This window comes from Salvelinus namaycush, chromosome 29 (genome assembly GCF_016432855.1).
Source record: "Salvelinus namaycush isolate Seneca chromosome 29, SaNama_1.0, whole genome shotgun sequence".
Classification (NCBI taxonomy): Eukaryota; Metazoa; Chordata; class Actinopteri; order Salmoniformes; family Salmonidae; genus Salvelinus; species Salvelinus namaycush.
Window position 1 is genome coordinate 30,120,507 of NC_052335.1, and position 13,704 is coordinate 30,134,210.

General features: G+C 41.9%; 1 protein-coding gene and 1 long non-coding RNA gene across 4 annotated transcripts in view; one reads left to right on the plus strand and one right to left on the minus strand.

Moving 5' to 3' along the window:
* LOC120024383 (transport and Golgi organization protein 1 homolog) overlaps nt 1-13,704 on the minus strand; it is a 19,278-nt gene continuing 5,574 nt past the window's right edge. Inside the window, exons 7-26 of the mRNA XM_038968618.1 lie at nt 10,692-10,823; nt 9,843-9,864; nt 9,625-9,713; nt 9,442-9,519; nt 9,205-9,315; nt 8,835-8,906; nt 8,622-8,726; nt 8,411-8,533; nt 8,179-8,254; nt 7,827-7,879; nt 7,612-7,702; nt 7,385-7,523; nt 6,978-7,176; nt 6,708-6,775; nt 6,536-6,624; nt 4,067-4,180; nt 3,176-3,247; nt 2,221-2,267; nt 682-1,039; nt 1-518 (exon numbers count right to left, since the gene is read on the minus strand). Of these exons, the coding sequence (XP_038824546.1) occupies nt 232-518; nt 682-1,039; nt 2,221-2,267; nt 3,176-3,247; nt 4,067-4,180; nt 6,536-6,624; nt 6,708-6,775; nt 6,978-7,176; nt 7,385-7,523; nt 7,612-7,702; nt 7,827-7,879; nt 8,179-8,254; nt 8,411-8,533; nt 8,622-8,726; nt 8,835-8,906; nt 9,205-9,315; nt 9,442-9,519; nt 9,625-9,713; nt 9,843-9,864; nt 10,692-10,823 (2,325 nt within the window). The 3' untranslated portion in view covers nt 1-231. The remainder of the gene's footprint in view (nt 519-681; nt 1,040-2,220; nt 2,268-3,175; nt 3,248-4,066; nt 4,181-6,535; nt 6,625-6,707; nt 6,776-6,977; nt 7,177-7,384; nt 7,524-7,611; nt 7,703-7,826; nt 7,880-8,178; nt 8,255-8,410; nt 8,534-8,621; nt 8,727-8,834; nt 8,907-9,204; nt 9,316-9,441; nt 9,520-9,624; nt 9,714-9,842; nt 9,865-10,691; nt 10,824-13,704) is intronic.
* The window catches only part of LOC120024384, a 21,189-nt gene continuing 19,142 nt past the window's right edge, over nt 11,658-13,704 (plus strand). For 2 of the 3 annotated variants that reach the window (XR_005472825.1, XR_005472823.1), the window contains exon 1: nt 11,658-11,765. This is a non-coding gene — a long non-coding RNA (uncharacterized LOC120024384). The remainder of the gene's footprint in view (nt 11,766-13,704) is intronic. The other variant, XR_005472824.1, reaches the window with a different exon arrangement.

A 13,704-nucleotide genomic window follows, 5' to 3' on the forward strand; every position in this document is an offset into this window, starting at 1 on the left:
TATTTCATTGTTTTGATGCATTTACTATTCTACAATGTAGAAAATAGTAAAAATAAAGAAACCCTTGAATGAGTAGGTGACCAAACTTTTGACTGGCACTAATATATATCTATCCAAATTAAATCTAAAGGAAAAGGGAAAAATAAAGAGAAATCGTGGTTGATTAGACATAGCTGGGTTTGTTAATGGTAGCAGGTGGTATCCAAGCCCTCTGACATAGTTGGTGGGTGTCTAAGGCTCTGCCATGGAGGAGCTGACTGAGTCCTGGGGCTGGGTGGTAGCTGCTGCCTGCTGGGAGCTGTAGTCTTGCCCCTGAGGACCCACAGAAGAGTCATGCCCACGGGGGGCCTGCTGCATGGGGGGCTGCCCGGGGAAGTCTCTAGGGCCGCCGTGAGGAGGGTATGGGGCCGCTCCTGGGGGCAGGTGCTGGGGTGGGATGGAGTGATCACGTGGTCCGTAGTGCATGTAGGGACGTGGTGGTCCCATGGGTCGGGCCATAGGGGGGCCGCCGCGAACACCTGGGGAGAGCGAGATCAAACATGAAAAAGTGAAAAGCAATAATATAATATCCTAGTACAAAAATAACAATATAACTATGTTACTTCCCACAACTGAAATAACAAAGAAAGTCAACTTGAGGTTAAAAATTAAAACAATTGGGGCGCCGAATTCACCACCTACCGAATGGGGGAGGCACTGGTCCATAGTGAGGTGGAGGAGGGCCCCGGTGGTGTGGGGGGCCGTAGGCACCAGGAGGTGGAGGCCGCTGTCCGGGTGTCATCATGGGACCAGGTGGGTGTCCATTAGGTGGTGGGGGTCCGGGAGGCATCATGCCTGGCTGTCCGTTAGGTCCGTTGGCTGGTCGGTACATGGGAGGCATGAAGGGTGGGGGAGGAGGGATGTGGTGGGGCCCAGGAGGAGGACGGTAGCAGAGTCCGGAGGGATGGCTGATAACTGGTCTGAGGGGGCCGGGGCCTGAGTCGGGGGGGGAGCTGATAGGAGAGACCAGGAGGGAGCCAGGGCCCCGAGGTCCTGAGTTCTGGAGGAACCACCAATAAACACCATTACAAACCTAGAAGTCTTAAAGAGGAGATGTAGGTTGGTGGTGCCTGTAGCCCTGTTGCTGGCACCACCAGTGAGCTCCTTTCAAAACAGTTTCGTTAGAACAAAACACAATCATGCACATGTCAGAAACAACTTCAATATCCCACAATAGTAAGGTAAGTTATGCAGTTCACCCCAACAACAAAAATCACAAGACAAAGTTCCAATCACCGTGATTTCGGGAATTAGGACCTTTCCACAAAGCATTAACCTCAAAACACACACAGCTTTTAACGATAACACAATTGACATCATGCAGTTGTGCTTTAGTTATGGCTTTGTAGAACAGTGTCACTACATTTCATTCAGTGGGGGTGGTGTTGTAATGTAAAGGACTGATAAGGCAAGTAACCACGCATGTGAAAATCCAGCCAGCAACATTCAAGTAACTGTTCAGTGTCTCCAGATTTCAATGAAATGACCTATAATTAATTACAATATGAGTGAAATAGTTTCCCCTTCCAAACAAATTGTCATTAAGCATGTTAAATATACGGTTTTCTGTGTGGAATGGTGTGGGCGTATACCGTTAATAAAAAATATTATTGCGAGTAGACCGCTGATTGGCCAGCTCATCCGCCTCATGAGGATGACATCATCCTCTGAGGAAATAGCACACATTTTTTAAATGGTCTGTTTGAGATACAAATGTGTTTTTCCTCTCCAATTTATACTTTGGCCACAAACATGAGACAACATAATTTGGGTATGAGTTAACAGAATGATTTTCACTGGACAGTTACTGTTAAGTCTGACAACCTTGTGAGGCCACTAGCCACTGCCTGTCACTGATCCATGGCTGAGGTAAGCATGCCCACACATCCACATCCCTGCCACCGTGCCTCAGCCTCCTACATAATACTCACTGCCTCTGGGTTCTCTGTGGAGGCCTGGGCCTCAGCCTGTGGTGGAGCGGTCTGCTTTAGAGCAAACACACCCACATGTTGGATGGAGTATCAGGGGGGGGGGGGGGAAGCGATGCACATAAGACTAAGGACTCGAGGTGCCTCAATGAAACTTTTCTTTGCTAGTTCCATGTCCCTTTTCCCTTCCTGACTTTGTAACGTAATAAGGAAAGAAGTTGTGGACATTGTCACAAATTGACTGAAAACTTACCGAGCTGTCCAGACTGCTTGGAGAGGATGTACGTGGTGCAATGGTGTCTAAAGGTGATGCAAAGAGCAGAATGATTAAAGGAAATACAGCTAGGACAGAGACATTCACACCTGCCAACCCTGTCCAATGTTTTAGAGTATCAGACACTCACGGCAAAGTGGAGATTCATCTTGCGCGCCGAATTGAGGTTCTTTCCCCCCGCACGCTCGTGCTGTTTGAGTCTGATCGCAATTATAGAATTGTACCAAATCAAGTCTATAAAAGGTTGGAATATTTTCTTTCTTGACAGCATTCTATTTATACATATGGTAAAAGTCACTAAAAAGATCTAATGAGAAAGAACACAAAGGGCCTTTATTCTTGGAGTTTTTTTATTTTATTGAACAAATAATAAGTTATTTGTTTCGGTACAAAATCTACAAATGTCTTATCCACAATAATTTCTTTCACTAGCAAATGCGAGTGAACTGCTGGCACTTTAAAGCCCACTGAATGTCCATCTTATGTTTGCTAACGTTAGCTTGAAACAATTAGTGTTCACCTTTCCACAACACACGGAGTGGAAAAGGGATTTGTCCATGTGTTTAGGTACAGCTGACAGTCGGCAAACTCAGCATCACAACAAACAGGAGGGGCAGACACGGGTTAGCTACGTCCAATAATGATGTATTAATCTTTATGTCTGACACAAACTCCGCACATGTCTGTGTTGCAGCTCGAGAACCAAGATGTTAAATTTACTCAGTGGATCATTTTCTTTTTAAAAATCAAATATATAAAAAAAAATCTGGCCCTAATAATTTCTACCTACTTTTAACTCGGCTCTCGAACCTGCGTACATGGATAGAGACTTGCGTAGTTGGTATGCAAAATGCGTGCATGTTGGCAGGTCTGGATATTGGATCATAGGGAATAATACTGAATCAACCTTCACTGACAAATATATCATCCCTACCAGGTCTAGCAGCCACTGGGTGTTTGTGGTCAGGGGGGTAACGACCGTGAGGGTCAGATGGAGGTCGCGGTCCTGTTGAACACAAAATACACGGTCATACATCATTTTACTTCCAAGGCTAATGTTAACACTGCCATATTCTCTGACCTCTTCTCGGCTCTCCTGGCTGTCATTAGGCACCTGACTCTACACCACTGTGGTTCACGTTACTGCTTTATGCTACCAGCTATTTATAGCAGTGTATGGTCTATTTGCAGTCGTCAGAAAATGTTTGGCCATATACTGGTAGGATTATTCCACAACTAGAACACTTGTGAATCAGTATTAATATCACATGGCTGAAGAACAACTGGATTGAACAGAGTTCCACAAGGGATCACAATGGCTAAGGCTTCTGTAACCTGACTATCCCAAGGACATGCCCCTCACATATGACCTCACAGCCGCTGAGCACCACCAAGACACAAAGAGCGGGAGGAATGCATGAGAAGGACGGTGAAAGATAGCAGAGGCAAGGGGACATTCTGGACCGCCTGTACACGCAAACCTGGTTGAAAAAGATGGGTACGGCGGTAGGTATGGGGAGAAAAGATGGGTACGGCGGTAGGTATGAGGAGAAAAGATGGCAGTGAGAGAGAGGAAAGCATGTCACAAGAAAATCTAAACGTAAACAGGAAGTAATCAGAAGATAAGAGGAATAAGTGATCAGACGTGGGAACCAACTAGGTACAGGATGAGAGCAGTAGGAAGAAAAAAGGGACATGATTGAAACAAAACAGGGGATATAAAGGAAGGTGAAAAAGATAGAAGGGGTTTCATTGGCTGAGGGACGGTACTGCTTGGCCAATCATCAGGGCCGAGGCTGTCCGGGGAAGGGTTCTGGAGACTCACCGTAGGGCTCGTTCCTTCTCCCCACAGGGGCAGAGGGGGGTCGCCCAGGACCCTCCATCATGAGAGGGGGGGACGGGGCACCTCCGCTCACGGGCGAGGGCCCGTACGAGTCACCTGTTTAAACCAAACCAATTAACATCATTTAAAATGATGAACACCCAACCAACAGCACACAGCCAAATATTGTGGTCAGTCTCTCCACATTGGTCCAGCTTCAAGGAATAGGCGTCAAATCAACAACACAACTCCACATATTTCCGATGGTATAGCTCCAAGAGCAGATGGGCTATCCAATAGTCAAAAACAAAGTCCAAGAACTCATCTGAAACGCAATCACAGCTATTATCCAACCAACAATAGAATAGAGCTAAACCAACGGGGACTCAAAGAACACAGGGGTCTGTTCAGGAAGGTGCAACATGACAGAATATTCAGATATAAACATATGATATAGAGCATGTATCCATCTCTGTCCTCAAGAATAGGGAGTCATTTCAGTTCTATCTGCAAAATACAATGAGCTTCAAAAGTATTGGGACAGTGACACATTTTGGGTTGTTTTGGCACTGTACTCCAGAACTTTGGATTTGAAATGATACAATAGCTGTGTTTGAATACCCAAACGAACATACTGTATACTACATACTATTAGTTCATCTTAGTATACTGTAAACAAACGGTATCCTTTCAGTTGAGTGTACTAACGCAAGTAGATGCTATTGCTAGGCAACTTCATGCTAGCATAACAAATTACTAGCTAGACATCTTACGACGTCATTAACAATGTGCATTGAGAACACACAACAACTATACCACTTAGCTATGCTAAGAATGACGTGAACAATCAAGTCAATACACAAATGGGTAGTTAGATAGCGTATAGTTAATATACTGGAAAGTTTGATGTATTAGTAGCCAACTAAAGTTAGGTGGCTAACATACCAGTACATACAAGCAACTGCTGTAATAGCACTGTGACAATTCCTGAAGTAAAAAGGGCTTTATAAATAAATGTGATTTAATGACATGTTATGCGGTTCGTAAGGCTAGCGTAGCTAACAACTTGTCAGCCAACATAACATGTAACGTAACTTATTTGAAAAGTCATTACATTGCTCAACATTTGAATGAATTTGTAGCCGCTCTCGTCGGACTATGGCTGCATATTTTCCGCCATTTTCGTCAAAACTTATGTTGTGAAGCCAGGGCCATTTTCTGAAGAATTGCATTATGGGCCCTAAAAACACAGAAAGAGTGTCCACTCGCCAAAATACGAAGTATACAAGCAATGTAGTATGACATCCGGGAACCTTTGGCATACTAACTACAGTATATCCATACTATGACCAATAAGCATACTACATACTCAATTTGTCACAAATAGTACAGTTAGTATGAGTATTCAAACACAGCTAATGACTATGAGGTGCAGACTGTCAGCTTTACTTTGACATTATTTTCATCCATAATCGGTTGAACAGTTTAGAAATTACAGCACTTTTTGTACATAATCCTCCCACTTTATGGGACCAAAAGTATTGAGACAAATACACTTGTGTATTAAAGCAGTAAAGTTAAGTATTTGGTCCCATATTCATTGCATGCAATGACTACAAATATGTTGAATGCATTTTCTGTTTGTTTTGGTTGCGTTTGAGATTATTTTGTGCCCAATAGAAACGAATGGTAAATAATGTGTCATTTTGGAGTAAATTTCATTGTAAATAAGAATAGAATATGTTTCTAAAAACACTTCTACATGAATGTGGATGCTACTATGATTACGTAAAATCCTGAATGAATAGTGAATAATGAATGAGAAAGTTGGGCATAAATATCATACCAACTCAAAAATGCTAACCTCCCCTGTTATTGTAATGGTGAGAGGTTAGTATGTCTTTGTCTCTCTAACGTTCGCATTCATTATTCATGATTCATTCAGGACTATCCGTAACCATGGTAGCTATCCGTAACCACATGAATGAATAAGTGTTTAGAAACATTCTATTAAAATGTACAATAAAAATTACACAATACATTATTTACCATTAATTTCTATTGGGCACAAAATAATCTGAAAAAAACAAAAGAAACAGCAAATGCATCCAACAACTTTGTAGAGTTAAAACCTTGATGTAATCATTGTGTGCTAGAAATATGGGACCAAATAAAAGTTAATTTATCCCAATAACTTTGGTCTCCTAAAATGGTGCTGTAATTTCTAACGGTTCACCCAATATGGATGAAAATCCCCTCAAATGAACGCTGACAGCCTGCAATTTAACATCGTAGTCAAGTATAATTTCAAATCCAAAGTGCTAGAGTACAGAGCCAAAACAACAAAATTGCTGCTGTCCCAACACTTTGAGCTCACTGCACGTTCAACATTTTGCCTTACTGAATGCACCCCAGATGTGCCAGTTGCCAGCATCTAATAACATTGGGAACTCTGTGTGGATTTGTTCTTACCTCGTCGGAGAGGCATGGGAGCCATCCCAGGGGTGGGTTTGAATAGAGGCCTACGGAGCTCATTCAGCTTGCTGGACATCTCCGTCAGTCTAAGGTGAAAAAGAGAAAGAAATCTAGACGGGTATAGCTAACCCCATTGGTATTGCCCAATTGAGTTTGTTGTAGCACTCACTTGATACGGAGGTTAGTTGATTCCTTTTTCTCGTCCAACAGAGCTCGCTCTGCGGCGCGTGCAATAACCTAGAGAGAAGGAAGAGATATTTAAAATCTCATGTTTGGGACTTTAAATTTACCTTGCGAAATATTGGTCAAACAGCACTTATATATATATATATATTTTTTTTTTTAAATGTCCTTGTCGTTCTACATGTGTGCCATCAGTGGGGGAGTTGAGAAATGAGTAGGAGACACATTAACGTTGTAACAAATAAGTTGTACATACCCAGTTCTCATGGGATTTCTGCTCCTGCTCAATGATCTGGGCTTTGTAGGACTTTTCAGTCTGTTTCAGCTCATCCTGGATCTCCTTGATACGCTGCCTGCACACCTTGACCTCCTCCTCGGCCTCTAGGGCCTTGCCGTCGACCTCAGTCAGCCTGTCCTCGTTGTTGCGACGCTCAAACTCCTCCTTGGTTAGCTTCCTGTGAGGCGACAAACACAAATCAAATGAAGCTTTATTTAAAGTGCATTCAATAATCTCAATATACTTTACAGCAAAACAATAGAATACGTTTTGAAGAAGCACATTGAGGAAAAAGTCAATGTTCTTTTTACATGCCGTGGTACCACTGAGAACAAACCCTACAATGGTATTAATGCATGAACTGAACAGAGTCTAGTTCTACTTACTGCTGCAAGGCGTTCTCCTTCTGCTGGTACATCTCTGTGATGATCTCGTTCTTCTGCTGCAGGGTCTTGTACTGGTTCTCCAGGTGGTTCTTATCACTTTTCACCAACAAGATGTCATGCTCCAGCTTCTGGTATTGTTCTGTGGTGATAAGTTGATCGTGTTGAGAGAGAGAAAAGGGAGTGATGCATATCAAATTCTAGCTGCTGGGATATAGTGCTTGACATACCTTCCAGCTCTTTCCTGGCTTTCTCTTCGTTCAGCAGCTTGGTCATGAAGCGATCGCGCTCTTCCTCCACGACAGACAGAGTGGTCTGGACCTGTATAAAGTATTGTATGCCAAGAGTTAGTAAGAGTTGACTCACTTCTTAGTTCTGAATATCAATATTTTGGCTTTCAGATACACAAAAATGTGGGTTTGTTCAAGAATGGACTCCGTCTTACCCGAGTGACATCCATCATTTGCTTAATGCGGTTTCGGATGACGGTCTGCTTGTCTGAAACAGACCAAACATGATTCTAAATCCAGTTTATCCAGATACACACTGGGGGCTTGCAGATGCCGCCATATAGGCCTAATTATGCGCTCAGTCTTAACTGCGTCAGGCAGACAAATTCGGATCTTTTTCCCACTAATTGGTCTTTTGACCAATCACATCAGCTCTTTTTCAGAGCTGATCGGTCAAAATATTTGGCTACCTGTCTAAACAAAGCCTTAGTGGGACAACACTTACATATTTGGCATGTTAATTAGCAAGTTATCAAGTAATTTATGACAAGGTGTCAGGTGAATTACCGTTAGCGGCTTCCCCGTTAGCCACTCCTTTCAGGTCGTCGCAGGCCTCGAGGTCTCTCAGGAGGTCAGACAAAACCTGCCAGAGGGGGAGAGAACCACCAATTATACACTACACTTCTCCCCTTGGATCAGTCAACAAAAAATTATTCTGGACAACAATTTTAGAACAAATACAAAATCGTAACATTACATGTTTTTTTTTTTTTTTTAATATAATAAAAAAAAAACTCACCTCAACGTTGTGGTCCTTCTGAGCAAGGGAGTCCTCCAGGTCTTTCTGGGACTTCTGGTAGACTTTGATCTGCTCGCTCAACTCCCTGTGCTTCTCCTCCCACGAATTGGCAGCGTGGTGCAGCTGGAAGGAGGATATTAGGACATAAAGACTGCTGCACCATATGTCACGAGGCTTAAAGTGTAAATTGTTGTTCCGTGTTGGTACTCACCGAGATGTTCTCCTCTCTCAGGGTGGCAATATCCTTCTCCAGAACCTGGTGCTGGACGTTCCGTGCATCTTCGCGGAGCTTGGCTTCTTCCATCAGAACGGTAGCCTGCAGAATCAACAATTTGTGCTCTATACTGTGCTATATATTAAAAACGGCCATATGCCATTTATATTTGAGTGTTGCAATGTTGATGTTTACATCTTTGATATGTACCTTTGAGAGAGCCTCCTGAGTCTTCTTTCTGCTCCGCTTCAACTTCTCAATAGTTTTGTCCATTTCTGACATCTATAAGTAAAGATAATGAGCATAATGACTACTATGTTTCTCTGTGCTCCCCAACAAGTTGTTCTATTTAGGCTATAAGCTGGCTAGTAGTAGCAGACTATGTGGTCTGACAAAATCACAATATTACTAGTTCTTCAAACTAGATAAAGGCATAATTTTAAGACTGTTGAATACCATCTATTAGATGTATTGTCAGGTAGAGATACTTCGAAGGAACAACGTTGATCAATTGGTTGTTAAAAAAAACCCAGAAGAAAACCTCGCCCGACATTTCGGCTTATTGCTCAGCATGACTCACCATATCTTGATGTTTCGCCGTCTTTGTCCGCTCTTCGTCAAAGGATCTGGCGAGCAAGTTCTTTTCCTCATCCAGGCACTCATTTTGTCTCTCCATCTCTTGCACAAGATTCTGGATAGATATTGAAAGAAAAGGGTGAGACAAACAAATAAAACAATGGAAAACAAAAACAAACAAGTACACAATAGTCAGCCTGACAATGACGTGTGATCATGAGAATATTTCCCTGAGGCTCACTTTTAATTCTTGGATCTTTTCCAGAGATGAGGTGGCAGATTTCTCAGACAGCTTTTTCTTTTCTTTGAGTTCTTCACCCTGAGGGGAACCCAGTAGAAATATGTGATCAAAACATTCTTACACCTCTTAATTCACAGTGAACCCAAAGTCTGGATCTTGGTCAGTGAAGTCTCAGCAACATACCTGTTGTTTCAGTTCAGCAACCTTTAGGAGTATCTCCTCCTTCTCTTGTTCAAATGCTTTCATCCTGTCTGCCATCTCTTTTTCAGTAGCTAATCAAAAATATATGTTAAGAGTATGAAATGAGACGTGTAAGCCATGTGACAACACATGCCAGTAGGCAATATGAATGAGGATTCACTATGCACCATAAATTGCCAAAAAGAAGTAGATGAACCTACTTAGATAGGACTTCCTTTTGACCTGTGAGATGGAAAAGGAAATACGTCAATACATTGAGGCAAAGTCTCTTCAAAAGCAGCATGCAATACATCATAGAATAACATAAAACAATAAAAACAAAAATGATGAAATGTAGGGTGTCCAATCAAAAATGCTTATTTTGACCAATGGGCCAAACCTCTACCATAATCCATTCAAATGTTATTGGAGTTTTTACCCTTGTAGGATGGTCAAGATTAAGGTGACTAAATCAATGGAGGCCAGAGAAAAAAAGTGGTCAAAAATCTGGAAAAAAGGCACTGTATGGTACTGTAGGCTGGATGCTGTGTGAGAATTAAGACTAACTGACATCGTTGAACTTGTCATTTTTCTTCTCGAATCCGGAGGACATGAAACAATATAGAAGAGGTAAGATAGATATTGATGTTGAGACATGACATGTAATATTTTATTTATTTTACTGTATGCTTTTCATATTACTGGAAATTCCTGTTATTTTTCGAAGATTTCTCTGAAAAACAAGCGTATCTCTGAAATGTCAATGGAGCACTGAGCGTACGCCAATCTTTTTACATTTCATTCAGCTAGTGCCAAGTTAATTTTGCGACCCGCGGAAACTACGTTGCAGAAGATGTAAAATCCATGTAAAATCCTCAAGTCAATGTGAGAGGCGGCACTGCTCTGTCAACAGAGCTTGGTACTTATTATCAGATGTATTAGTTCACAAAATCAAAGATAATGTTATGTTAGAGAAAACCCCCACTGAATTATTCAGAACATGAAGAATCACGTGTGTCTTGGACACCATATGAAATTCTGAAAGCAGTGACCGAGCAAAAATGACTTACAGATAGAACGCTCTTCCAAAAGAGGAAGAGGAAGCCGATGACCCCGGCGCCTGCAGTGGCCAGGACGGGTTCCCAGGACACGCCGTAAAAGTCCGGACCTGGCTTCCATTCCTCTGGCAGGCAGGTGACCATCTGGGGAGAGACACAGGCCCAATCACACAGTGTTCCTTCCTACAGCTCATATTTCAGGTCTAGCAAATAAGTTGGGCAATAGTTGGGCTGATGAAGGACAGAGGAAAATAATTTTACTAAACAATCAGGCATTACTGTGTTGTTCAAACTGAGCACCATCTCAGTCAATGCCAACAGACACTTCTTCAGATCAAATCAAGGTGGGTTCTGAAATAGTCCTAGCCTATAACCCAGTTGTTGATCAAAATCAATAAAGAGGGAAAACCTGCCTTAAGCTTATCTAATCCCCAAGTCAAATGGGGATTGACTTGGGGCCCTGCCACTGTCTAACCAGAGACCTTTGCACTATGAACGTGGCATACAGACCATACATCTCAGTCGCTCAGTGGAAATCTTGGATTAGATCAAACAAGCTAAATTAAAACACCACACTGTTGGAGTGGATCTAACAAACTAAGGCCTATGTGGATTTAGAGTGCCTTATGTGCCCTTTCACCCTGTTAAAGGCAGGCAATAAACAAACAACTACTTAACATAAGGCCTAGCATATAATTAATTATAAACTGGGTGGTTCGAGCCCTGAATGCTGATTGGCTGAAAGCCTTGGTATATCAGACCATATACCATGGGTATGACAAAATTATTTTTACTGCTCTAATTACATTGGTAACCAGTTTATAATAGCAACAAGGTACCTCTCTGTTTTTTGTGGTATACTGCCAAAATACCACGGCTAAGGGCTGTATCCAGGCACTCCACTTTGCATTGTACATAAGAACAGCCCTTAGCCATGGTATGGCCATATACCACACCCCCCTCGGGCCTTATTGCTTAATTATAAAAGGGAAGAGGTCAAAGCAACAAAGCAAAATTCAACAGCTAAGAGAAACCCCTCGATCTGAGCCCTACATTTACAGGAATAATGGTTACTGCTAAAGTCTGGTAAGTGGCCAATTTCTTTTTATGAGGAAGAGGACAGTCAACTTTCACTTTGACAACATTAAAACAAACGAGCAATCAAGTGATCCCTTCTTGGCTGAAACTATTGGAGAAATGTAATATGTATTGGACGACAACTAAACCATTCCACAAGACTTTGAAGCTGCCAACAAAATTGAGTTGCAATTTAGTTATAGCAAGCCATCCATATGGTAGACTAAGACTTGGCTAGCCAGCTAGCTGAAATAGTTATAGCCTCCATAAATGCGCAGTGTCAACACTAACATTAGCCAACTACTTACATATTGAAGTTCCGTTAGAAATAAGGCGTAGAAGACGGACAGTTGATCAGATTCTGTCATCATGGGCAAAGGGGTTGTTTCTTCCGAATCCATTGCTACTTAAAGTAGTACTGTTTGATAGCTGAGCTACCTAGCTAGGCTAATATGCAATGCAACTGGCTTGCGGAAATCCGAAATTCCTCGTTTCACAAACCTATCAACGTAGAATACTTGAGGCTCCTTCATCGTGGTTGTCTTTGACGACACCGAAGAGGACAAGCTGTGCCCATCTAGCTTGGTGAACTAATAGGCTTACTAGCTAACGTTAGCTTGTTGACTGATTCGCCAGCAACCTGTCTACTAGCGACGCGTAGCTAGCTATGCATTTAGCTTCCTTTTAGAGATTTGAACGCGATTACTTTCCACGACAAATGCACAAGTAGAAAGAAGGCTTGTACTACGAGCAGCGGTGTAATGTATGCCCTACTCAATACCAATAAACCAGCTGTAGTGGTCACTGAACTTCAGACTACACTTCCTTAGAACACGTCAACAAAAAAGAGGAAGGATCAAACCTGGGATGTATTCATTCGGTCGATTCTGTTGCAAAATCCCAGTTTCATAACCTACTGTACTGTCTTTGGCAAAACGTTTCTTAAAGGAAACCGAAATAAACGAGGCGGGACCTAACTGAATTTGTCCAATAGAAACTCTCGTTTAGTTGCAAAATTGTTTGAACTAAAGATGACAGCAGGAAGCAAAGTTCAGATAGAAAAAGGTTCTGTAGAACAAACATGCCTCAGACATGTTGAATAAGGAATAATTTCTGCTCGATTAATGGATTTCTATCTGCAACGTTTGAGAACGTTTTGCAATTGAACGTGGCCCTGCAGAACCTTTGACCTAATGACATCACATCGAGCAAGTGGGAAAAATGTTGCTCTATGCAAAACCAATGTTACAAAAAAAAAGCTAAAAAAAAAAGAATTAAACATTTGAAAACCATGCAGTGTCGCATCAATAATTAGGCGAGATAAAATGCATATGCATACCAGGGTTTCCGTTAGGCTAAAAGCTGGCTTACCGGCTACGAAATAAATAGAAAAGTTGAGCAATAAAATTGGCGCCCGGCCAATTGTCTGGGAAAAGAAAAAAAAAACAATCCCATTGTGAAATAATGCTTTTTAGCTATTCATTGATGGAAACACCAGTCGATGGAAATACATTTGACTGGTCATGCTTATCGGTCTATAAGTTAATTTGCATAATGTGTAGGCTACATAATATTTGTTATGCATCTCATCACACACATACAGATAGTCTTTGGGCGGAAAATCTGTCAGACAGCGCGAGAGCACCAGCATCTCAAACAGCAACGGAAGACAGGCTTCATCAGTGCATCACATACCACTTTGCAATGAGCTGGAGGTAGTAGGCTATGCATTTTGAAAACATATACTTAAATTGTTTGAACATTTTAAGACATGGAGGTACATCTTACCTTGCTTCAAAAGTAGCCTATTAGATCTCTCTAAATTTCTAACAGATATTTTAATCTCTGTTGCATGAAACCGCTCGCATGTGCGGTGCCCTTTTGACAATGGTGTTTTCCCTCTAACTGCATTATGGAACGAACATTTGCCCTTATGTTTAGAAATAAT